At 39.9% G+C, this 27,386-nt stretch overlaps 2 protein-coding genes and 1 long non-coding RNA gene across 4 annotated transcripts in view; 2 read left to right on the forward strand and 1 right to left on the reverse strand.

Annotated features, from left to right (window-relative positions):
- Positions 1-27,386, reverse strand: part of LOC142624433 (DNA topoisomerase 3-beta) — a 74,770-nt gene that overhangs the window by 46,321 nt on the left and 1,063 nt on the right. The window contains exons 2-5 of one of the 2 annotated variants that reach the window (XM_075797997.1): positions 8,015-8,196; positions 7,859-7,915; positions 7,530-7,633; positions 411-504 (exon numbers count right to left, since the gene is read on the reverse strand). In XM_075797997.1, the coding sequence (XP_075654112.1) occupies positions 411-504; positions 7,530-7,633; positions 7,859-7,915; positions 8,015-8,038 (279 nt within the window). In that variant the 5' untranslated portion in view covers positions 8,039-8,196. Of the gene's footprint in view, positions 1-410; positions 505-7,529; positions 7,634-7,858; positions 7,916-8,014; positions 8,208-27,386 lie in introns of those variants that run through there. The other variant, XM_075797998.1, reaches the window with a different exon arrangement.
- LOC142625171 (serine/threonine-protein phosphatase 7 long form homolog) lies at positions 13,192-13,926 on the forward strand. Its single transcript, XM_075798867.1, has 3 exons — positions 13,192-13,463; positions 13,558-13,648; positions 13,822-13,926. Exons 1-3 carry the CDS (start codon positions 13,192-13,194, stop codon positions 13,924-13,926), a joined length of 468 nt encoding a protein of 155 aa, XP_075654982.1.
- LOC142624351 (uncharacterized) lies at positions 17,392-18,370 on the forward strand. The gene is made up of 3 exons (XR_012842317.1): positions 17,392-17,475; positions 17,562-17,633; positions 18,307-18,370. It is a non-coding gene; the product is annotated as an uncharacterized LOC142624351 (long non-coding RNA).

Consider the following 27,386-nt stretch of genomic DNA (forward strand, 5'->3'; position numbering starts at 1 on the left):
TCTACAACTCCCTAGCTACAGGACAATGTAATAGTAAATGATTTGTGGACTCCCCATCCTTTTTGCACATGCAACACCAATCGACCACAATGATTTGGCACCTCCTCATCAATGGTTAATTTTTTTCCCCATGCCATAGTCCATAGAAAAATTAAACTAGTTTGGAACTTTAGGTTTCCACAAAAGCTTCCAAGAAAAAGCCGATTTAGCTATAGAATGCAACCCCTTATAATAGGATTTAACTTCAAAAATACCTCCAGTCCTTTTAAATTAGTACAAAAATTCCAGAATTTTTTTTTTTTTTTTTTGGGGGTGGGCGCAGAGGGGGGGAGAGAGGAAGAAAAAACAAAAGATGAACATGGAAAGAAAAAGAAACTAAAAATAGAAAGGAAGCATAAAAAAGGCTATACCTTAGGGTTTGATTCTGTCTTAGTAATTTGAGCTTGGAAAAGATCCAAAGGGTCGGTGGCTGTCCAATTTTGATATGTTGCTGGAAAATCTACACTAGATTCACACAAAGAAAAAACAGTACATTGAAAAGTCTAACCACAAGTCATCAAGACAGGCAAAGCACGGAAAATTGTACTAGATAGAATTAACAATTCAAAAGCAGAGGTGAATTAAAGCTAATGCTACTTGTTACATTTGCTAAACACTGGAAATTTTCAGATTCTCTCAGATGATTAGACTTACAAGTTACAACTACTCCAGTACCTGAACACAACTAACACAAATGATGATATTATAATTTAAAATCAATATTCAAATCTGCAAAAACAGAATTCACTTGGTTCCTTGTCAGTTTCTATGAAAACAGAAACATTTTGTGTTCCAACAGAAACAACACAAAAGATTTCACTTTTTTTTCTCTCAACTGGAACTAGCATTTCTTCCTATGCTCAAACTATGCACAAGTTTTGACTTTATTAGTGGAAGAGAGCATGTGCTCACTGGAAAATTACAAAGAAAAAACACTGATGGCATAAAAAAACCTTTACATTGCTTATCACAGAGAGAGAGAGAGAGAGAGAGAGAGAGAGAGAGAGAGAAACCTGAGATTGTCAGTAATCATTTCATAAAAAAACCTGAACCATTAGATTCTATCTAGATATAATTAGTGACAAATTTATGGCTATGCTCAGCTTTGATTTTAATTATGCAGCTATAGTCGTGGTCAACTATAGCTGCATAGTCGTGGTCAACTATACCAGGTAGATTTATGGGGGGCTTTCACAATTTCGTCATCGAATCCAAGTTTTTTCAATTAGTTGTTGAGGAAGGGGGGCGTTATTTCTTGTTACAGATTTATGAGAGGGGTAAACATTCTATGAGATCAGTCTTCATGGGTAAGAATGCAGCATTATGGCTGATGAAGAATATTGAACACACTGTTGTTGGGGCTAGCTCTCAACAGTTCTTTACATTCAGGGATGGTGACACTGCTTATACTCTCCAGCGTAGCACCAACTCCTTTGGTCAGTTCTTGCTTCTGACTGAACTAAAAGTTGGCGGGTGTAGGAGGTCAATCATTATCCCTGAAGGCAAAGAGAGATATGGTTGGAAGGTCTTTGGCCTTGAACTAAGAAAGGTGTTGTACCCCTCCCAATATGCAGTGGGTGGAACAGGTCTTCCAACTCTTATTCCTCAGGTGCATAGGCAATATCTGGAGACTCAACACCATAGAACTTTTGCTGAAGCTGTGCAAGGCATTCATGGAAGAGTAGAGGATAGAAGGCAGCCAAAACACGTAGGTTCCATTGCCAAGGGGATGAAGATGCATTTAGGAAGGGAGAAGATGGAGGGCAACCGGAGTTTCACAGGTGCTAAGGTGGGAGTTTTTCCGGTAGGTAAGTCTGATAAGATGGTGGTGGGAGGAGGTGATAGGAGGGAGAAGTGCATTAATGAGAAGTCAGTGGCAGAAAGTAGGATACACTTCCCAAGTTCCAGTTTGAATTCAAAAGCCTATGACAATAGGAAAATGAGTGATGTAAGGAGACCATGCTGGGCAGGGAGAGGTCTTATTGTGGAGGTTGATGTGATGGGGAGGAGGCGGGTTTCCTGGGATAGGAAGAAAGGGAGAGATCAGAAACACAGATGGGTCTCACGGGCTGGTAAGGAGCTGCCTCAAGGTAAGTTGGGTCTGGGTTTGGGCCCAAACAAGAGGGTAGCCCAAAGGATAGTAAGTGAGAATTGTTTAGGCCCACAGCTCACAAGCCCATCGTCCTTTGAGCCTGGGGAGTGCTCCGATAAGTGGGTTGAGCCCTTATCTTCAGCCGATACTCATGAGAAGACTGGGGAATGTCTAGGGGTGAGGCCGACGTGTTTTGTGACGCCGTCGCAGGTGGCCGGAGGTCGTGAGTGGTCTCCTAAGGTACGGGCTCAGGCCGATAAGGGTGGCCTGGGCTTGTCGGTGTCTCAAGAGTCTCCGACGAGCCCTGCTCTGTCGTTTCCGGCGACGCGGTGCACCGGGGATCTGGTGGGTTCGCCTCATCGGCGTCGCGCGCCACCGGTAGGGGCGGCGGAGTGTGCCGAGTCCCCTCCGGCGATGGTTTTCAGGCTGGAGTCCCCTCCGGCGATGGTTTTCAGGCTGAGCTGGGGCCGGAATGACTTTCTCGGTTCCATTTCGCATCTGAGGGGGTCGTTTTCTGAAGGTAAGAGGTCAGTGGCTCTCACTTTTGTGCCAAGGTCGTTAGGACCTTTTCTCCCTGACCTCTTTCTGGAGTTGGTGCGAGCTGGACCAAGGGGTTTGGGGGTAGTGGGTCAGGAGGTTAATCCTTTTTTTAGCAAGGAAATTTGCCTTCCTGGGGAGGTTATGATTGTGGAGGAAGCAACTGTTTTTTCTGTGGGAGAGGCTGCCTTTCCTCTGCAAATCTCTGATCCGAGTGGTTCAACAACCTTGGCAGAGTTGGAGGAGGTTGATGAGGTTTTTAGTATTGAACCTAACATAGATATTTCTGGGTGGGTGAAACACAGAATTCCTGGCTTTAGTAAATTGGTTGGGTTATCTATGACTCGACATGAGAAATTATGCATTGCTCTATTACAGAGGCTTGAATCAGAGATGAAGGCAGCCAATGTGTTACATAGGAAAGTAATGGGCAGCAATAAGGTGGCTAAGTCCAAAAATAAGGGTTGCAGGGAGTTGCAAAACTTATTTTCTTCGGTGAATTATGACAGAAGATAGAGGGTGGTCTCGTGATGGTGTTTGTAGTTGGGGATACCTAAGTTTTTATGAAGATAAAAATGATTTCGTGGAATGTTAGAGGTTTAAATGATCCTCGGAAACGTCTTGTGGTGAAGAACTTGTTGCGGGATTGGAAGTGTGATGTTGTCTGTTTACAAGAGACAAAGATTGCTAGTATGAATAGACAGCTGGTTTGTAGTTTGTGGGGCTGCCCTTATGTGGACTGGGCTGTCTTGGAGGCTGATCGAACGGCTGGTGGTATTTTGCTTATGTGGGACAAAAGGGTTTTGGATAAGGTGGAGGTTATGGTTGGTTTATTCTCAGTGTCGGTAAAGTGGAAAGGGGTGGGGGATGGGTTTATTTGGGCTTGCTCAGGCGTTTATGGCCCAAATGAGAATGTTGAGAGGGGCCTCATGTGGGATGAGCTAGTGGGAGTTCAGCAGTGTTGGAGGATTCCGTGGTGCTGCTTTGGGGACTTTAATATAGTTCGCTTCCCTAGCGAGCGTAGGGGAGAGACTCGTTTGTCCACGGCTATGGAAAAATTTTCTGAATTTGTTGAGGACCTCAACTTGGTTGACTTGCCTTTGGAAGGAGGTAGTTTTACTTGGTCCAATGGTTCTGATCAACCAATGATGTCTAGGATTGATAGAGTTTTGGTCACTTCCGATTGGGAGGATCATTTCCCAGATGTTACTCAAAGGATCTTACCCCGTACTGTCTCAGACCACAGTCCAATTCTCTTGGAGGCAGGGGGAATGGCAAGGGGGAAGAGTCCTTTCAGATTTGAAAATATGTGGTTGAAGTCGGAGGGATTTGTGGATAGAGTTCAAACCTGGTGGAATCAACATTCCTTCGTAGGTACTCCTAGTTTTGTGCTGGCGAAAAAATTAAAGGCTCTGAAAGAGGACATTGTGCAATGGAATCGTCGAGAGTTTGGTAATGTAGCGCGTCAAAAGAAGCAATTCCTGGAGGAGTTGATAACCCTAGATGCCAAGGAGGGGGATGTAGGTCTCTCTGATGGGGAGATTGTTCATAGGGCTGGTTTGAGATCCCAGGTGGAGCATCTTCTTTCATTAGAAGAAATTTCTTGGAGACAAAAATCTAGGATGTTATGTATCAAGGAGGGGGATAATAACACCAAGTTTTTTCACAAAATGGCTAACTCCCATAGACGCTCTAATCATCTAAGGACTTTGGAGGTGGATGGGGTGGTCTATGAAGAGGCCTCCGAGGTAACTTTTCAAGCTGTACAATTTTATAAAAATTTGTACAAGGAGACTGAGGAGTGGAGGCCTTTTGTGGAGGGTTTGGAGTTTGATCGCATTGAGAACAGGGAAAGGGTTTGGCTTGAAAGGAAGTTTGAGAGAGAGGAGATTCTTCAAGTTGTTAGGGATCTGGAAGGGGACAAAGCTCCAGGTCCGGATGGGTTCACTATGGCGTTTTATCATCATTGCTGGAAGGTAGTGGAGAAAGATGTCTTAGCGGTCTTTGAAGAATTTTTCCATCATTGCAAGTTTGAAAAATCCCTTAATGCGACCTTCATTGCTTTAATTCCTAAAAGGAATGGTGCTTCCAACATCAGAGACTTTCGTCCTATTAGTTTGGTGGGGAGTGTGTACAAAATCCTGGCTAAGGTCTTGGCTAATCGCTTGAGAGTGGTTTTAGATCAATTGATTTCTGAGAATCAAAATAGCTTTGTGGGTGGAAGACAAATCCTTGACTCGGTTCTCATTGCGAATGAGTGTGTGGATAGTCGTGGGAAGAGTAGGGTCCCTGGAGTCATTTGTAAGCTCGATATGGAGAAAGCCTACGATCATGTGAATTGGGAGGCTTTGTTGTATTTGCTGAACAGGATGGGTTTTGGAGTGAAGTGGTGTAAGTGGATCCGTTCTTGTATTTCCACAATCCAGTTCTCTGTTTTGATTAATGGGTCCCCAGCTGATTTCTTTGGTAGCTCAAGGGGTTTAAGACAGGGGGATCCGCTATCTCCTATGCTATTTTTGATCTTGATGGAGGTGCTTAGTAGGATGTTGAGAAGAATGGAGGGAGCTGGCTTGATCCGTGGTTTTAATTTTGAGGGTAGGAGGGATGGTGGGGAACGTGTTTCACATCTATTATTTGCAGATGATACTATACTCTTTTGTGATGCTAATGTGGAGCAAATTCTTCATATTCGGTTGTTGCTCCTTAGTTTTCAGGCGGTAACAGGTTTGAAGGTCAATGTGCATAAGAGCGAAATGGTTCCTATAGGGGAGGTTGGTGATGTGCATGCTCTGGCGGATATATTGGGCTGCAGAGTTGGATCTTTACCTATGTTGTATCTTGGCATGCCGCTGGGGGCTCCTCACAACTCCCCTTCAATTTGGAACACAATTTTGGAAAGTATTAACCGGAAATTATCTGGATGGAAGAAGTTGTACTTGTCTAAGGGGGGTCGTTTGATATTACTCAAGAGTACGCTTTCTAGTCTTCCGACTTACTTTCTATCGTTGTTCTCTATTCCTACTCATGTGGCTAATAAAATTGAAAAGATGCAAAGGGATTTCCTGTGGGGAGATAGCAAGATTCACTTGGTAGGATGGGACAAAGTTTGTGCGCCTATAGCCAATGGTGGCTTAGGGATAAGGAAACTTACTACCTTTAATAAGGCTCTATTGGGGAAATGGTTGTGGCGGTTTGGTAAGGAAGAGGGTCGTTTATGGAGGCGGGTAGTAGCTTCAAAATATGGGGAAGAGTGGGGGGGATGGACCTCAAAGCTGGGTAGGGGAGCTCATGGGTGTGGTTTGTGGAGAAGCATCCGTATGGGTTGGGAGGATTTCGGTAAAAATTGTCAATTTGTGGTTGGGTTGGGGAATAGGGTGAGGTTTTGGCGGGATGGGTGGTATGGGGATCAACCTTTTCGCCTGGCTTTTCCTAGGCCGTATGGCATTGCCATTGATAAGGAGGCTTCTGTTGAAGCTTCTTTGCATAGGCAGGGGGCGGAGGATAGAAGATCTTGGAATGTTCGGTTTAGTAGATTTTTTAATGATTGGGAGATGGATGAAGGGCTGCGGTTTCTTCGTATGTTGGGTGCTATAATCCCTCCTATGGATGTTGGTGACCGGATGAGCTGGAAATTGAAGCGTAATGGGGCTTTTGACATCCGGTCGTACTATTACAAATTAAGAAATTCTCCTTCAACTATCTTTCCTTGGAAAGCTATATGGAGAGTTAAGGACCCTAGGCGAGTTTCTTTTTTGTTTGGTGCGTAGCTTGGAATAAGATCCTAACGGGAGACAATCTGAGATTGAGGAGATTGGTTTTTGTGGATTGGTGCATTATGTGCCGTCATGGTGGAGAGACGGTAGATCACCTGCTTCTTCATTGTGAGGTGGCCTATCGGTTATGGAGCTTTGTTTTTATAACTTTTGGCTTGGCTTGGGTTATGCCTAGTTCGGTTCCAGACTTGCTTTTTGGATGGTGGAATTGGTTGGGGAAGCATTCGTCTCAGATCTGGAATTTAGTCCCGTTGTGCATCCTTTGGTGTATTTGGAAGGAGCGGAACCGGAGGACTTTTGAGGATTTGGATAGCTCTAGGGATCAGTTGCTTGCTTCTTTTTGTGGAACTCTATTTGATTGGTCTCGGGCGTGGGGACTCACGTCTAGTGATTCCCTCCCTTCTTTTCTTTGTTCCCTTCTCTTTTTGTAATTTCTCTGTTGTTTGGTTTTCTCTCTTGTTTCTCTTTGTTTTCTTTTTCTTGTATTTCTGGGTTGCTTTGTGTTTTTCAGGCATAGAGTAACCTTCGTATATATATCATTCTTACTTATCAAAAAAAAACATGTAACAAGAAATCGTTTAAAGATAGTACATGGATGCATCCAAATATTGTAAAGCATAAATAAGAATCAATGAAGACCAAATAATACATAGAATTCCAGAATACGCTGCTGATCCCTAAACTTTAACCTGTGGCTGTGAGCAATTTTAGACCCCAAAAAAACTTAAAGCGCTCAATTTTAGCAAAAATGCTAGGACAAGAACTTTTGCCACAACTTGCCCACATGGGAAGTTATGAGTGGTGGGTTCACAACTCCACCACTCAACTTGCCACGTTGACAAGTTGTGGTCCTAGCATTACTGCTATTTTAATCACTAAAAAAACTTAAAGTTAGCACTTTCAGTCCCTATGGAGTGATAACATGTCAGTTTTTTTGTTTGGCCTTGTCATATAAAAAGGACCAGAAGTGATTACTGGGCAATCATTGCACTTAAGCCCACATTGAACAAGCACATTACAGTAAACAAAGAAAGTTGAATTTAAGGTTTAAAGTACAATTTTTGGGAGATTTCTGAGAGAATAATGACCTGAACACATGCCCAATGACTGAGGTGACTTTAAATTGAGCGTGAGAGCCGAGAAACATTCCCTCGAATTCATGCACATCTGTGCTACCCCTTCTAGTAGACATCTGCAACATACACACATATTTGCCTTTGAATAAACCTCACTAACACTCCACATTCAACAATACAAGGACATAGAATTTTATTTTAAATAAATAAATAATTCAGGGAAATAACAGAAATGAAATAATTAACAATTAAACTTTAAAATTAAAGGGCACAATTTGAATCTGAAATTAGAAATTATAAAGCTAGGGTTTGAGATTGTTGAAAATAAGGAGGAGGAGTACTTGGCCATGGGAGAGTTGGGTAGCAATGGAAACAGCGATGCTGGGCTTCTCAGCCACCTGCATAGAAACAAGATTGAAAAAGAGAGTATGAATGAGGGAATCTAAAACAAATAAGCAAACCAGATAAAATTCTTAGAAGAATGATGTTACAGATACCATGAGAACTTTAGGAGGAGCCATGAGAAGAAGAAGAAGATTGATGAGATTTGTTTAATCTTCGGTTTTTGAGTTCGGATTTTTTTTTTGGTTCTGCGTCTCTCGATCAGGCGCTATTCAGCTTTCAAACGAACACTAGTTAATTAGAGATGAAAAGTGCCTTGTATTTGTTGTCGTGAGCCCTGAGGAAGGAACACCCTTTCCAAATAACATTACTGTGCAAATTATTTCGTTAGTTGGCCGGTTTTGAAAGAATGTGAGAAAGTAACATCTCGAGTTTTAGAAACTCGAGATTTAATTAAAACTCGAGTTTTTAAAACTCGAGTTGTCGTGTTTGTTCTTCGATTACGTGGACAAAGTTTCCACCTGGAGGAATTTAGCCACGTAGAAATCGAGTTTATAAGACTCGAAATATGAATTAAAAATCGAGATTTTAAAACTCGAGTTATTGGGTTTGACGAAATTTAGCCACGTAGAAATCGAGTTTATAAGACTCGAAATCCACACAATTTTCCCCCACTTTACCTTTCAAACGCGTAACTGAAACACTCTCAATCTCTCAACTCTCAGTACTCTCAATCTCTCAACTCTCAACTCTCAGTCTCTCAACTCTCAGTACTCTCAATCTCTCAACTCTCAGTCTCTCAAACGCTCTCTCTCAATCTGTCACTTTCAAACGCTCTCTCTCCTCTTTCAGAACCCTCTCTCTCTCGCTTCTCAGCTGCTGCTACACCGACTGCCGGTCCGCCGTAACACCGCCGGTAAGCCTCTCTCCCTTCTCTCCATTTCCTTTCATCTTTCTTTTCTTTGCTCCATCTTTATATTTAAATAGGAACGCGGGATTCCTCTTATTATTCATTTACCTAATTACACACTGAGAGAAAAATTTGTATATGGGTCAAGGGCAGTGTATGAAATTTCTAATTCATCACAAAATTTGTACAACTTTATTGAATCCCTTGATGTCAATTTAACTTTACGGCATTATAGTGTGAAATGAGCTACATTTTATTTAACTTTTTCAAGTTGGAATTTCTCTTTAATTTTATTCTTTTTTTATGAGTTCATACTTCATAATAATGGAGCATTTTAAAAATAGGAAGATGTGACAAAGCATGATAGTGAAATTGACAAATTATATGAATTAAAAAAACAAAATGAGAAACTTTCTAGAAAAGAATTCTATCTCTCTCATATATATATATAATTTTTTTTTTATATACTTCTCATTTTTACTCACTCTTGCATTGCACATGCATGATGGCCAAAAATAAATGAAGTAAGAAAGAAAACAAAAATTAATTTGGTCACGGCAATGAACTCGAGGAAGAATAAAAGCTAATAAATCCAAAACAACTTATATGGGTTTTCCAATATTTTTTGTGTGTGTCATCTTGGATAGTGATTTCATCTTGAAGGGTTTGACTTTGCATGTGTATGGTGTTAAAATACAAGCGCCTATTTGGATCCAAATTCACATGGGATTCTATGATTATCTTTTGTTAATAATAATGTAAGGTGTGGACTTAAGGACTCTTGGATATATAATGCACCCCACTAAGATATAGCCCCTAATCATGAGCTGCATTGTTCTTAAAAGTCGGTGACTGTGTTGCACCTATAAGATATATTAGCTTTAACTACTCCAATCATCTCTTTCAATTGGGATTAAAACAATTTTGCTTCACAAATTGTTGAATTGTTGTATTGTTTGTGGATTGATTGTTGATTGTTGAATTGTTGCACTCTGCTGGCTTTAAAATTTGTTTCACCAACCATTCTAGGCGCCAAGGGGCATTAGTAGGTTATATGCACAAGCTTTGGTCTGTAAGAATATACAGCCACTACATTCTATTTTCTTGTCAAACCTTTAATCTTTTCAACTTAAGATAGGGTGGTGACAGGTTGGGCTGGTTGGAGCATATCAACACCACATTGACAAGTCTGTTTGGCAAATTTGTTAGAGAATAACGCGCAACCTTCTAATACATTGACTGAGTTTGTGTAAACCCATGTCAACTGGTTTAAGTCTTCTCTATTTGGCTAGTTGTATATTTTGTTGATAAACTAGGGAAAAAGAAACAAATTAGACAATGATCTAATAAGTTAATATTTAATCTTTATGGGTAACTTTTAGTTATCACTTATCATTTTCATTTTTTTTCTTACCCTCATGATCTGAAACTTAAATTATTTTGATTTTAAGGATTTGTAATTCTTCTTCTTCTTCTTTTTCCTTGGCACCCTGAAACCAATTTTAAACCCCATCAACCCTTAAAATTCCCATATATAAAACTCTTAAATCTATTCGGACTTTCTTTTTCCTTAAACTTGGGTTTTCTTACTTTATTGTAAGCTCAAACTTTACCCTTTATGTTAATCTTTTAAAACCCCGAATCCAATATATTTTTATAAACATTTCCTGCCATTAAGGGGTTAGGACTTAGGAGGGCTTGAGCTTTCTCGAGCTACGGCTTTTTGGAAAAAGCTTCACTGCTTTCGAAGCAACCCAAGGCCGATTAACAAAATCCGCCTAAAAAGTCAAGCCGCATCACAAAATCGGCAACCGCCGAAATGCCCGTGGGTTACAAAACCTTTTACACCTATGGAGAAGCCTCGGGAAACGAGGCCAATTTCCTCACCCAAGCTCCTCCAAAACCCCAAAAATAGCCGCTTTTCAAAGAAGTCCTACAGTTGTTTCCTTTGAAATTTTTATGCAAGTTTTTGGCCTCAAAGTTGATATTTTTAACCCTAAATTTAAATTTTAAAACGTACAATCACTCCATACACCAATTAGAGAATAAAAAAATAAAATTGGGTCAAGTATAAAAATACAACCTCTCTTAATTGATTAACCTCTGATTTTAAGGCTTTCCACCAACATGATTTTTTCTGGCATATAATGCACCAGATTCAATACAACACACTTTTTTCAACCAAAAAGTCATGGCTTTTGTAGCTAACCTTTGACTACAAACCACTAAAGTATAGGAGTTTTTATAAAATTCTTATTTTATTAAACAAAATCCTCCCAACCAATGCTTGGAGAAGGATCTCTTTTGGACAAGATTAAGAGAAATCGCTTTTAGCGTAGGCGACCATTCTATATAATCTTCACCATTTATTTTCGGGTGCGCCCTTTAAACGGTTCCCCAACCTTCGAAAGCATCATAAAAGAAAGCCGTATGTTGGAATACCTGCTACATAAAAGGAAGCTGTCTACAATTGGTCCCCATGGCAGCCAAGTGTAGTGGAGACTAATACGTGTTATTTTCTTGCATCATTTCTTAGCTTCAATGGTTTGCCCTTGCGCAAATTTCACTCATTTATGGGTGCCTGCATATAATCTGTTTTTTAAGAAGCACTTCGTGGACCCTTTTGACCACTAACATACATTTTTTTGAAAAACATTCAGCAACATTTTTGTTTTGATAACTCTTTTTGATTGATTGTTGAATTGTTGTATTGTTTGTGGATAATTGATGCAACAGCAACTATGATTTAAATTTCATGCTTAAAATGGCTCTTCAATATTTACGGGTAGTTTACTATTTACTTTTGATTTAGGGGTCTCGTTATGTTATTAAGTCGTTTATTTTAGGCTAAAATGCAAAATGCACCTTCTAAGTTTAACTGAAGTTCATTTCAATCTTCTAACTTTATTTTTGTTCAATTGAGTTCTCTAAATTTTTAACAAAATTGGATGAAAGGACTAAATTTGAAACTTAAAATGATTCAATTGAAGGAAAGTAAAGTTAGAAGACTAACATGAATTTTAGTCAAACTTAGAGGGTGCAATTTGCATTTTAGCCTTTATTTTAAGTTTGTGCTGAATTCAAGTCAGTTGACAAGTCTGATCTCACTTTTGACTAGTTGGTATTATTGAGTTAGTTGTCTCTACAGAATCTTTTTTTTTTTTTGTTTGATAGGTCTCTAGAGAATCTTGAAAGTAGTAGGTATTTGTTAGGAGAATATAGAACTATAAAAACTAGGTCTACAGCTAATGTAAGGCAGTCTATTGCTGATTAAGAATACTATATCCCATTTAGGGCTCATGTCATTTCAACCTGTTTTAGATTGGTTCCAGCAACCCTTGGCTGCATTCATGGTTATGTAGAAGCTCAAGAATCTGAGCCTAGGAAAATTGGAGTTCAGTTACTATATTTCCTAGTTTCAGTAGGAAGAGTAAGAGCCTCCATTTTTTAGCTACATGCCCAAAATCTACAGGTGGAATGCAATCTAATGTGTTTAAATTGTTAGTTTTAGACTTGTTATGTACATACATACATATACACGTGTGTGTGTGCGTGCATACTTCAACTTTAACGACCTTTTAAGAAATGAAATAATTATGTATTTTAACAATTTCACTAGGCTTAATATAATTGTTTGTGGGCATTAGAGTTATTTATGAAGACTTAATTACGTGGAATATTGTTGCACTCTTTGCGGTATGGAGCCCGGGATCGATGAGGAGCCGAGAGATTGTGCGCCTGGTCCGAGAAGATCCTTCATTGTTGACGCGACAACGAAATCATCGATCAGAGGACATTTGGAATGGCGAGGTGAAATATCTAGTTTTAACAACTGCTTTAATTTTTACGTCGTCTTTGACTTTTAGCAAGTTCTTTGAAAGTTGTATATCTAATTCTAACGACCGCTATAATTTTTATCCATTTTACAGGACTCGGGCTCACTTACATGCCGTGGTCGCGCTAAGGAGATGGCAAAGATAACGATGCAAGATAATCGGGTGATTGATATTATCAAGTTGGTGGGGTTAGAAGGATTGTTTAGGGTCCCTTCCAGAGAGATAGATCATTGCCTAATATCGGCCCTAGTTGAGTGATGGCGGCCGGAGACTCATACGTTCCATCTTCCACATGGTGAGATGTCAATCACCCTAGAAGATGTGGAGGTCATTTTTGGACTTCCTATAGACGGTGAGGTCTTGGTTGGGCCGACTACTGTGGTGGATGGGAATTGGAGGCAACTGTGCGTGGAGTTGCTTGGTTTTGGCGTTCCGGAGAATGACAACAAAACTTTGGTGGGGCAAAGAATTCTCATTAGCCGCCTTGTTGAGCGCATTGCGAGCCACCGCCTCATGATGCAACGGAGGAGCAAGTACATCGGTATGCCGGTGCTATATTTTAGCACTACTAGGGGATAAGATTTTCATGGATAAGTCGGGAGATAGGGTGCATCTGATGTTCTTGGAGTTCTTGCGGAACCTTCATGATCCGCCAAAGTATAGTTGGGGTAGTGGTTGCCTGGCATGGTTGTATAGAGAGTTGTGCCGGGCAAGTGATAAAGAGGCATCGCAGATTGGTGGGGCGTTGCAATTGGTCCAGTATTGGGCATGGGCGAGGTTGCCATTCTTGTGCCCGAGGATAGAGCCTCCACCTGGATGCGATTATGGCCCATGGCCAAAAGCTCCACTTGCATTTAAGTAAGTATTTTCCTGATACTTAGTGTGTGTTATGCAATGTACTATTCTTAGTAACTAAGTGGTAATATCTTATGTTATTCGATCGTAACTGTAGGTGGGTGCGGGTGCCAAGCCCGAAGAGTAGGCCATCCGGCACGGCGTTGATCCATTATCGTGAGCAATTAGCTAGAATGCAGCCGGACCAGGTAATAATATACAAAATTTATGTGGAAGTTATGTTAATTTTCCTTAAGCATATGTTGAAATCATTGCTTTAACATATCTTCTATTTTAATTTTTGTTTTTCCCTTTATCTATGTATTCTCCTTTGTTTCACATTTTAAGATGTTATGATAATTGTATTTTGTTTCTACTGTAGATTATATGGCAGCCATATGAGGCAGACTTCGGCCACCTTCACGACTTCGCGTCGCAGGGAGGGATACGTGGACGGCAAGGGTGCCACCGGTGTGTTTTTGCATAGTAGAGACACACCACCCGGATCGTGTCCTTCGACGGTTTGGGTTGGCGCAAGAGCGGCCCGACCATGTTGTGTACGATGATAGATCGCATAGAATAGACTTACGTGGGAAGGTGGAAAAGAATTGGAGGGAGGAGCATGGACCGTATATCCTTACATGGGATACGAGACAACAACGAGTTTGCCATGCACCTCCTCAGATTGGTGAGATGCCTCGCAATCATGATTATTACCGCTGGTACCGTTCGGTCACTCGAAAGTATGTCGACCGCAACAGCGCTAAATTAGATATAATGGTAATGTGTTAAATTAGATTTTATTGCCTACGTTGTTTTTTCTTCAGTACATGTAGGAACGTAGAATCAATTGATTTCTTTTTTCAGCAAATCTGGTTTGATATGACTGACCTCCAATTAAAAAGACTTTCTATTACATATAGTATTCTAATAACACTTTTTGTTCTTAGTTGAGTATTTGAGTAGATCAAATCTGATTGTACTGGTTCTTTCTCCGTTTTAGATTGAAAGCCATTTAGCACTGTTGGAGATGCTTCCTGTAGGCAGCCGAGCACACAACCATGTCCGAGGTGTCCTAAATAATGTGGCTGGGCTTGGTGGTGGTCTTGCAGCAAATGGGCAGGCAAACAATGGGCATGAGACTGAGTCAACAGCTACTACAACCCCAAGCACAAACCCAGCACCCCGAAGTACATCGACCTGTGGTCAAGGTGCTACAGCAAGCCTAAGCACAAGTGCAGGTAGGGGCCGTGGTCGGCGTGCAACAACCCCTCGGGTTGTAACTAGTCCCGAGGTACCTGCACCCATCCCACACGCATCTCCTCCACCTGAGGTTCCTCCACCCATCCCAGATGCATCTCCTCAACTCGAGGTCCCTTCATCCACCCCTCCTTCGCAGCCTAGTTTTGATCTTGGTTTTGATTTTCATATGACCCCTCCTACGCACCCTGAGACACCCTCATACCCACCCACCAGCTCCAATGCACCCACTTTGCCCATGACAATGATCCCCACTCCTAGCTATACAGAGCATCATTACCCACCTACCTCATCCTCATCCGACCCTTTAGGGCCTCCGGTTGGGATTGACAACGATGTACGGACGAGCATCCCCCTCGGCCAGCCCTCACCCCCACGAGGTAGACCACAACGTACTAGAAGAGCACCCACTTGTGGGACTGGTGGACACAAAATAGGACACAAAGGCGGCTCTATGGTATGATAACATTACCAACAATGTAATGATATATCTTGTGGTTCACTTTATTCTTATCATTACACCGAATATTGATTGTATGCATCTAATGTCTTTGCGGCACGATGATGAGCCTAAGGATGATGCCCCACAGCCTCCTCCCCCGCGCCCAAACATTACATAAGGGTTAAAAAACGCAAAATTGGTGAATCTTGAAAAAGAAGCAATACTGAAATGTGGTAAATAATTTTATTAGAAATTATTGGAATTTTAAGGTGGGCAATATTTTGCAATAACATTATGCATGTACTTGTGTTCTATTGAGAACTTGTTACTAAACTATGTGTTGGTCTTGTGTGATGGGACTCTTACAGAATCTAGGAAAAAAAATTTATGGCGAATGTGTGTTACCATTGAAAGATTACTGCATCAAAAACAGAAGGTTCTTATGTTATTATAATTGATTTTATTATTATTATTGGTCTTGGAACTCGGGTGGTGCCTGCTTCTACACTTGTTCACCCAATTGCTTATTCTTGCGGAGGTTTTGGTGATGACGGCTCAAATTACCGTTGAACATTCTGAGACACAGTATAATCAAAATGGAAGCAATTAATCTCCTTATTCTGGATGAGTGTCATCATGCTGTGAAGAAACATCCATATTCTTTAGTGATGTCTGAGTTCTATCATACAACGCAAAAGGAGAAGAGGCCATCTGTTTCAGGAATGACTAGGTAAGCAATTTTACTAATGGAGAACACTTGCTTTTTGAGAAAATGTGGGGCATGTTAAACTTGTGTCCTTGTAAGTGCCTATATCAATGCATTAAAAGGTGCAATGTAAAGAACTAGGATCTTCTATGTATTTTGACAAGAAGGCATCAAGTGGATGTTGAAGAGGTTTTATGCTTGTGAGTATAGTTTCTAATTTATCCATAATGAGTATTGTAACTCAATCAATTTTGTTATATTTGCATCTGTTCTGTGTTTTGGATCCTATACACATAGACATCCTTCAACCTATGGGAGTTGCATTTGTTTATTTGTATGCATCGTTACTGAGATTAAGTTAGTTTTCTCTTTGAAAAGATTTTAAATTGGTAGTTATGTATCATTGAAATTGAAGATCGTGATGTTTGCTAACCGTATTTTGCGGTTCGCCCTTAATGTGATGTATAACGGCTTGAATTCTAATTCAAAACTAACTGGCTGGAAATCAAGTGGGGGTGACCCTTGTGGTGATTCTGGTTAGGGATCAAGTGCTCGAGCTCATCCGTAATCGAAATGTATATATCATTTTCAAATCTTTATCTGCCTTATGTTGAGAACTTACTGTTCATATTTTACAGAATGTGCTGAAATTTCTGAATCAAACCTTCTTTTTGCTAAAACATTTGCAGAAACCTATCTAACCTTGGACTCACCGGATCAATGGGCTACTAGCTTTCAAGCTTAACATCCGTCACTCACTTGTGAGACCCGTTTTTAAAAATAGGCATCTTTTTATGTCACAATTTTCTTTTACCTTAGAAAGAACTTCACCTGAAGTCAATGCATTTGTTTGTCTAGTACAGTGATTTAAGCAAGAACAACCTAAAGGGTGAGATACCATATCAACTCCCTCCTAAGGCAGTTTACATGTAAGTCATCATGAAAAAAAACTCATATAATTTTTGTAAATTATCCTAAACTGAATTTATTTTGATGCCATTAATTTTTTGTTTACTGTACAATGATCCTTTTTTGGCACTGTTATGGTCTATGAGCATGATTTATGGTATCCTGCTGCTGTCATTTGAAACTTTACACTGTTCCTCTAGACTCATTTTATTAATTTATATTCTTTTATTTACTTTCATCTTTTTATCTTGTTGTTTTTACTGAGCTTTGCAAAAGAGTGGCATAGTTGAGCTAATTTAATCATTGGAGAAGGTTGAATTTCATCAGTACCATCAATATAGATTAAGTTGATGGCTCGCATCACTGTTCACCTCCTACAATTATTTATCTTGGTGGCTTGTGTGATGAACTTAGTGATTGCATATGGTGTCATATATGAAATTTACATACTTCTTAAAGAAATTATATAGATCTTTAATACATTGCAGTCCATCTGCCAAAGAAGACCTTTTTCAAGACAGTAGTCTTCGATAATTTTCTACCTTATAACTAGCTTCTTGTCAATACATTTATATTGGCCTTATCCTGATCTATTTGCATTGACCTTAAATAATTTATAGTACTGATATTGCACGTTTGAGGTGCAGAGATCTTTCTCAAAATGGCTTCACTGGTGGTGTGCCCTACTCAATTTCTCAGATGGCTGACCTTCAATACCTGTAAGCAATTTTTTATTTGATATTTTTAATTTTGGCATATTTTTTTTGGGCAGTCCTGTTTCTCAATTATTTGATGATGGGTGCAGATATCTTGGTAACAATCAGCTGAAAAACCAGTTGAGTGATATGTTTGGAAAACTTTCAAAACTGAAAGAGATGTAAGTATTACTAACATGACAGAAAATTTCTTCTTTTTTCCTTATTTGAGTGGGAATTGTAAGCTCCTGCTTGCTGTGAGCAGCTTTACAAATTCACGGTCTTGCATTTAATATGAATTAAGCTGGCTTCTGGCTTTTTACAGTAAACACAAAATTGTGTATGTGCTTAAGTCTATCTATTGATATTTTTTTTTATATAAGTAATGAGAAAATTTTGTTAGAATATCAAAAACGTGGCACCCAAGTATACAGGAAGTATACACTAGGGACAAAGACAATCAAAAACACAAATCACAAGCATCTCTCTATTGATATATTGCAAAACTTTTATTTTACTTTCACAAGGGCCTATTCTATATATTAAACTTCCTTATAAGATCATAAAGTCTCTCTTATGGGTTCCTTACTAGCTGAACTAGATCTGGACTCCATATGAACATGTTGTATAACCATTTTATCAAGTTATTCATTGGCTTGATTGAGATTACAAATCTGCTATCTCACTAAATTTTGATTTAAAAAAAAAAAAAGATGTAACACAGTATAAAGATATTCTTTATAATTAATGATAAAGAATAATTTTTCTTATTAATACCACGCGGCATTTATTTGATTTATAAATGCTACATGTCTTACACCTAAATAAAAATAGGAGGAAATTGAAGCCTTGCAGGGATCTTTCCGACAACTCACTGTCGGGCAATTTGCCTCAGAGTTTCAAATCACTCAAAAGCCTCAGAGGTTTTGTACAATGCTTGTGCCAATATACTTTACTGTTAGATTTGACTCTTTGTTGGTGAAGCCTTGATTACAGTTCCACAAAGTAGAGCGGCAAAAACTGGGTAACAGCTCTGTTCTGATTGATAGTTACTCTCCCTCCTTCTGCAGTTTGAATTTGTTCTTTTTAACTGATCTTTATAACTTCTTGTTAGTAATGGTTTAGGATGGAGGGATCATCAATGTTTACCAAATGCAGTGGGGTGGGAACAAAGCAAAGGGAGGCAAGTCTCCAAGTGTATTAGCCTTGCTAAATCCATGGATCCAACTAGGTATGGCTTCAGTACTATCACTCTATTGTCGATAATGGTATTGTTCCAATTGTTACCTAGCATTTTGAGGCATTCTATTTTCAGGTTGGCCATATCTGCTGCAGATTTGAACTTAAAACTGATGAGATGGTGTGCTTTGCCATCTTTGAATTTAATTGATGAAGTAATCTATGAAGTGTCTTCTACTAGGAGCAGGTACACTTGGATGTCAGGTTGCTCGCATGCTTATGGTAAGAGCTAAAATAGTTTATGATTACCGTATCTGATTCTATCTATCTGGTGATAAAATAATATGCTTATTACAGGCTTGGGGTGTCCGGAAAATTACACTGGTTGACAATGGCAGGGTTGCTATGTCGAATCCATTGAGGCAGTCCCTATATACATTGGATGACTGCCTCAATGGTGGGGAATATAAAGCTACGGCGAGCGGTCAAAAGTCTCGGTCGGATATTTCCAAATTGTGGTAATCGATTTTACCCTTTGATGGTTTCCTATAAAAGATGTTTATTTTTCAAACCATGCATATGTTCCATATTTTATTTTACAGGATGCAGAAGGTGTTGTGATGGCTATACCAATGCCTGGGCATCCTGTGCCTAGCCAAGAGGAGGATAATGTGCTTGAAGATTGTAGGCGCCTGCATGATTTGGTTGATGCTCATGATGCTGTTTTCTTGTTGACCGATACAAGGGAAAGCCGGTGGCTACCAACACTTCTTTGTGCCAATAGTAACAAGGTCTGCTCTTGGTGTAATTGTTGCTATATTTGGCATTGCATTCTCCAATAAGCTTGGTTCACTTCTTGTTCAGGTTGATTTATTTGATCAACTGCAATAATAAGGTGTATTTATTTAGATATCAAATTCACTTGTTTGCAGATTACCATAACTGCAGCTCTAGGATTTGATAGCTTCTTGGTTATGCGCCATGGAGCTGGTCCTTTTATCTCTAATGATGAAAGGCGAGAGATTGGGCCATTACTTCTGCAGTGATGTGGTTGCGCCAATTGATGTAATATTCTAGAAAACTGGAGCTAATCTGGCAATGCCAACTTCTAAAGTGTAATAATTTATGTTAATACTTAAGAGTTTCTATTCCAGAACTTATTGTGAACTGTCCAATAAATTAATAACAAGATGCTCTTTCTTCTAAAGCTTGTGCTCAGTGGTGAAATCATATAACTTTTTCAAGGGAGACCATGGTTGTATATTGATGTTAAAATTTTTGAAGTTAATCACTTGTCTGAATAATAATAAATTTTTGACAATTTAAGGTCTATTGACAAGGCAATAAAATTCAAAAGCAAATTTTAACCATCATGTTTGATTAGCAAACTTGACAGAAATAACAACCCAAACCAAATTGATTTTTTTGTTCTCTTCCTCTTTTTTATTAAGAAATCACATTGCCTAATATTAGGATTTGTTCGTAATTGCAAGTTATCTCATATATTCGCTGCCAAACGACAAGAGAAATTTGACATATACAATTTCAAGTTCTTGGAACTCGAAAATTATCGATGCAACTACAACTCTAAAGTGGTGGTTTTTAAAAGTTTTGTTAAGATCCATTTGCACAATTGATTACCTACATGACCAGAGTGTCCCATTCCATCTGTTGCCTATAATGCGAGTGCAAAATGATGAAAAAAAAATTTTCCCAGTGAAAATCGAGTTTTAGAAACTCGAGTTCCACTGGGGAAATTTTTTTGAAACAGGGCATGCCTCTCTGCCTCTCTGCCTGAAACAGAGCATGCTGTTGGGGAAAAAAATTTGCCCAGTGAAAATCGAGTTTTAGAAACTCGAGTTCCACTGGGCAAATTTTTTTCCCCAACAGCATGCTCTGTTTCAGGCAGAGAGGCAGAGAGGCATGCCCTGTTTCAAAAAAATTTGCCCAGTGGAACTCGAGTCTCTAAAACTCGAGTTCCTTTGGTTACAACCTCCCCTAATACTGGAGTTATAATGGAAAATAAAATCGGTCCATTTGGTCTAATTTGGTCTCATTTGGTCTAATTTGGTCTGATTAATCTATTTTGGTCTAATTTGGTCTTACTTGGTCTGATTTGGTCTGATTTGGTCTTATTTGGTCTAATTTGGTCTGATTTGGTCTTATTTGGTCTAATTTGGTCTAATTTGGTCTTACTTGGTCTGATTTGGTCTGATTTGGTCTTATTTGGTCTTATTTGGTCTGATTTGGTCTGATTTGGATATTTTGGTCTAATTATTTGGGGGTCAGCTGTCCACCATTGCTACACTGATATTCATAGTGCTACATGTGCTGCTCAATAGCTCGGCCTTTGTTGAACCCTATCTAGTCATATCATTCACACTCACGTCAATACACGGATACGCATCATTTTGCAATGCACTTGTTTTCAAGGATGCGAAGACCCTGAAAAGTTTATGATGCATTTAACACAACTCGGTATTGTCTTGTCAAGTTCATGTCGGATGAAACACAAGCATGCTAAATACTCTTCACATGAATCTTGTTCGGTTGAATAGTCATGGCAAGACACTGCAACTACGCAGAATAAGAGAATCTCCTGTGACATTGGGAACATTTGAACAAAAAATTCGTGTAGTGGTTTTCCGGCTGTATTGACATGACAAGCCTGAATATATTAAATTTTATTATTGAATACACGAGTGGAATGAGGTTATAAATGTACCACAATTCTTTTCTTATTCCTACACCACTAACTTTGTAGGTTGAGTAAGCTATGAGTCGCAACGCCTCAACATCATCTCGTACACGTACAAACAAGTTTCAATCTACTTCAACAAATGAATCATCACAAGTTCCGGCGGATCAACAACTACAAACATACACGAGACCACTATGGAGGGAAATGGGTTGGAAAGAAGAGAGATTTCGTTAATATGCCAATATACACGTACGAGAGTCTTGGAAGCGTTGGCCACATCATGGTCGGCAAACCTACAAAACTAAGTACGAGATACCACCGCAATGGAGTTCACCGTAGCAGAACCACCATGGTCAACCCTATACGAGAAGAGGTGTGAGTTGGAGGTGTATTGTCGATGGCACGGGTTACGAGTTCCTAAGGCACGCTCGGCCGAGTTACCTAGAGATGAACACCGCCAACATACTTGCTCGCCTTGAACAAGAGAACAATCAAATGCAAAGGCGGCTAGACCGTTTTCATGCGATCCAAAAAGCTAGGAAGCATCTAAAGGGGAAGGCGCAAGAGCGAGCCATGAAGTCTATTAATGAAATTACTGCGTTAGATGATGAAAGTGACATTTCGGACTTCTCGGATTCAAGCAATGATGACTTCCAAAAATTTCTACCTACGAACATTCAACGTTGTTGTTGATGTCTACACGTTTTGTGAACCTACTTGTATTAGTGTTGTTGTTGTTGTTGTTGTTGATGTCTACTTGCTCATTTTTTCCCCTTGTTCGTTGTTGGTATGTTATGAAAAGGTGTACTTGTATTAGTGTTTGCAAGAATTATAAGTGCTTGGTGAAAATTATGGTCTAAACCGCACAACCGTGATGCATCAACACACAAGACGGCCAGCAAAACTTATATTAGATCGGCAACATTCATAGGCATTTTGCACATCCGAGAGAGAGGAGAGTTAAAAGAGTAAGGTTAGGGATCACAAAACATAAACTTACAACAATTAACAATTTGATGTGTGTAGTTTTCGGTGTTCTCCTTTTGATCATGTCACAAACTGCACGGAGTTCCGGACACCACGATGGCCTAATTCTAGCTTTCGATATCATCACCCACACTCTTGCGTCCAATGCATGCATGTACTTTAATACTTATGAAATTACCCATTGCCAATATCACCTTCTCTATGCGAGATGCCAATTCTCTTGTTGGTGACAAGATCAAGGCCTGAACCCTGTTTAATTTTAGACATTTAAAAAATAATAATAAACCAATATGATCATAAACCAAATTTGTAACGAGAAAAATGAAACCAAAACATAGAAGCATCCCAATAGCTCCTAGCTATAGAGGTAAGTCATCATGAAACACATGATAATGCTTAGAATGGTCCATTAAGTGATATTTTGCTTACCTCGAAGTCACATGTCACGATCATTAATCGATTAAAATAGTGAAGATTGTAAATCCTTTCAATGGTCTAATCTAAACTTAATGACAATGCAAATATGGACATTGTTTTTTTCTTATTTACGTGGGGGTAGCTGGTTGCTACGAGGACCGAGGGAAGTGTGCAATTTACACGCAAGCTTCTTTGCATTACAGACCTCTTGTATTGAAATTATTTTCCTGAATTCAATCATAGAGACTCTTTCTCTCTCTTGGCTAAAGCAGAGGATGTCTTGATTGAACTTAAATATAGTCCACTAAAATACAGTGCATTGCATTGCATTGCAAAATGATGCAGATCTGTGTATTGACGTGAGTGTGAATGATATGACTAGATAGGGTTCAACAGTGCCGAGCTATTGAGCAGCACATGTAGCACTATGAATATCAGTGTAGCAATGGTGGACAGCTGACCCCCAAATAATTAGACCAAAATATCCAAATCAGACCAAATCAGACCAAATCAGACCAAATAAGACCAAATCAGACCAAATCAGACCAAATCAGACCAAGTAAGACCAAATTAGACCAAATAAGACCAAATAAGACCAAATAAGACCAAATCAGACTAAGTAAGACCAAATTAGACCAAAATAGATTAATCAGACCAAATTAGACCAAATCAGACCAAATTAGACCAAATGGACCGATTTTATTTTCCATTATAACTCCAGTATTAAGGGAGGTCGTAACCAAAGGAACTCGAGTTTTAGAGACTCGAGTTCCACTGGGCAAATTTTTTGAAACAGGGCATGCCTCACGCCTTTACGCACGAAACGAGCATCTTGTTGGGGAAAAAAATTTGCCCAGTGGAACTCGAGTTTCTAAAACTCGATTTTCTTGGGCAAATTTTTTTCCCCAACGGCATGCTGTTTCAGGCAGAGAGGCAGAGAGGCATGCCCTGTTTCAAAAAAATTTCCCCAGTGGAACTCGAGTTTCTAAAACTCGATTTTCACTGGGCAAATTTTTTTTTCCCAAGGAACTCGAGTGTGTAAAACTCGATTTTTACTGGGCAATTTTTTTTTTCCCAGAAAATGCTCTGTTTCAGGCATCATTTTACAATGTAAATGCACTCAAATCACAACAAAAGTCATTCTCAATATATCACCATTCTAAACATGTCCAACCACGCTTAATTTGCAATTCTAACCATACTACTCAAATCACAATCTTCATAGAGGTACATTGGATAGAGAATTACAAGTACATTCAACAACAATCAAAAAGTTCACATAGAGCCAATACAACGTCGTCCATGGAAGGATGCTTGAAAAACGTAGAGTATTTACGTTAGGAGACAAGATAGTAAACATTAGGTAAACATCGAATGAACAACAATTATTTAACCGATGCATAAATTTTTGCCAACCTACCTAGTGTGGAACATGGCCGCTTGTGGAAGCACCGCGGGATTGCGGACATTTTCTGCGGTTATGCCCGGAAGCTTGACACAGTCCACATGTCTGCTTCGGTTGACTCTCTATCAAATCTGCGTCCTCCCTCCGCCATCCCGGTTCTTGATCCTTATTCCTCACTCCATCCATCTCATTTCTTATTCGTGACTTCACCGGTCGACCTTTGGCCCGCAACAATGTCGGATTAGGCAACCACTTTGGCCCTATGGGATCCCTCCATAATGACTGTGACTTAGGAACCACAAATGCATGCTCATAAGTGTTAAGGGCATGGTTCAAACCATAACATGGGTGAATATACGTGGTCGAATCAATATGTAAATAGTCACATACTCTAATTGCATGTGAACACGGGATCCCTATATTTTGCCATTTCCCACAACTGCATGTTTTTTCCCGTAACCGAACTTCGTAATCGTGGTTTCCCCCTCTGCGCTAGACACGTTGAGTTGGGTAACTACTTGAAATATCAGCACTTCATTGCTAAATGGCTTGAGATAGTGTTTCTCAGATTTACGCTTATTTCCATCCCACGTGGATAAGGCATATTCACTCCATTTCTTACCCTCTGACAACTCATAATGGTATTCTTTGCGCCGGTCGTGGAAATATTGAACAAGTTTGCTCCAAGTGAACTCAACCAACGCGGCAATAGGAAGGCCCCGTGCACCTTTCAGCACACCATTGAAACACTCTGATATATTGGTTGTCATTGCTCCAAAACGTCTCCCACCATCGTATGACTGGGTCCACATGTCCACATCCTCGCTCATTAGGTATGTGTATGGAAGATAATCTTGATTCTTTTCCTTACCATCCCTCCCCGTCACCTTCTTCTTCTTCTTCCTAATGGCCTCAATTTCCACCTGCTTAATGGAGTCCATTATGGTAGCAAATTTAACTACCTGACTAGCATATCCCGCTTTCAACGCCGCTGACTTTAGAGTTGAGTTCTGAAAATGGGTGTTGAAGTTGCTAGCAACATGTCGAAGACAATATCTATGAAATACCTTTGCTTTTCCATCATCCCTTCTAGGCCAGTTTGCAATGGCGTTTTTGATACCGAGATGTCGGTCAGAAATTATGCAAATGCCGTCGTCAGGTATCAGGTGGCCAATCGTTTCTACGAGGCATCGTAAAAACCACCTCCAACCGGACCCCGACTCACAATCCACAACGGCAAAGGCGAGAGGGAATACCTTGTTGTTAGCATCGGTTGCCATTGCGACCAACAACTTTCACGATATTTACCATACAAATGGGTCCCATCAATGCCGATAACCGGCTTGCAGTATTTGAATCCCGATATGCATGGACCGAAAGACCAAAACACATAATGCAACAATACGGTGTGATCTTCATCGGTGGGTGTGACACGATAGCAAACCGGGTAGTCGGGTCACGATCAATATACGCCATTAGCAACTTTTGCAGCCTTTGGTAAGATTCTTCCCAATCTCCAAACATAAGCGCAATCGCCTTTTGTTTCGCATCCCATACCTTGTAGTAAGAAGGCTTATGGCCATTATATTTCGCCTCTATCGGAGATGCGAGATGCTTAATTTGAGTGGTGTGATCCTCGAAGTAACTTGTTATGGATTTCTGCTGCAATAAAATTACAACTCATCATTCTACCATCATTTCGCACCCCGGTCGGTATACACGTGTGAGGACCCACATACACGGTGACCATCCATAGATTTTGGAGCTCGGGCTTCATAACTGCGTAGACATACCACTTGCACGACTCATGCACGCATTTCGCACAAAAATTTTTCCTCGTCGACCTAGTGATCTTAAAGTTTTTGTTTTCCTTGAGGGCACAAATTGTTAATACGCGCTTCACCTCCACTTTACTCGCAAAAGTCAACCCTTTGCACAAATTCATCCCCTCTCTCCAAGTAGACACAAATGGCATCTCAATATGCGAAGGATCAACCATATTTTCCCAAGTATTTGCAGAGAATGACAACGCAGGAGGTGCGTAGGCAGGGATTGTGTTTGTAATGTTTTGGACACTAATAACATTGTCTGCATTAGGTTCACCGCCGTCCAATGTCTCATCGTCATCAATGTCCCTCTCAAAGTCCCCAAAGTCCCGAAAGTCCCCTCTCTCAATCATGTCTTCATAGTCATCTTTATCGGCAAAATCTTCACCGTTAATGGCAAGATTCTCATCAACATAGTCGTCATCATCATCATCATCATCATCATCGTCATCGTCATCATCATTGTTAACGACAGTAGTCTCATCAACATAGTCGTCGTCGTCATCATCATCGTCATCATCATTGTTAACGGCAGTAGTCTCATCAACATAGTCGTCGTCGTCATCATCATCATCATCTCCATCGGCATGAACATCATCATCCTCTACATGTGTAGAATACTCATATTGAGCATCCGGAAGCGCAACTTGTAAGCTTCTAGTTGTTTGTTGGATATCCTCTTGCCATCCTGCACGCGGCTCCAACTGTATGTACAACTCAATGTTACTTACTTCAGCTATACTCTCCAACTTGTCAAACATGATCTTCACATGTTTGTCTTTTTCTATCAGCATATACTTGTAATTAATCCGGTGCTTCATGATTTCATTTGGCATACGATAAGTAATTTGCATGTTGTACGCATCAGGATTCTTACCCAACTCTTCCATGACAAATATCTTCAATTCATCAAGGGTTTTCAACCTACGATCAACTTCGGCATAATAAGTTCTCATACCCGGCCCCTCAAATGGCAATCCCTTGTTCGCATTGGGATTCTTAAGCGGACCACCATGGTATATGATTATAACAATATTAGGCATTGTGAACCTGTTCAAGTCAAGTCCTATGTTAGTTAAATCACATAGTCGTAAAGTGAGGGAAAAAAGTAATGCAATCTTACCAATGAACATATTCAAGCCAGGTTATAGAGTGCCTATTAATATCTAAAGGCCAAGACGTAAACCTTCTAATCCTAGTGGATGGAGAGACGGAATTATCTATTACTCCATTGTGTGGTGACCTATAATGCCTAAAAGGGTTCTGAAAGAACTAGGTGGGTAGAGGAGCATGATTACATACCCATTCACTACATTCATTCACTACCCATTTCATACCCAAACCAATGATAAATAAAGTCAAAAAAACTTGAAAGATCATGATAAAAATAAAAGCCTAGAAATGATGAATAAAATTTTGA

This window comes from Castanea sativa, chromosome 2 (genome assembly GCF_040712315.1).
Source record: "Castanea sativa cultivar Marrone di Chiusa Pesio chromosome 2, ASM4071231v1".
Taxonomy (NCBI): Eukaryota; Viridiplantae; Streptophyta; class Magnoliopsida; order Fagales; family Fagaceae; genus Castanea; species Castanea sativa.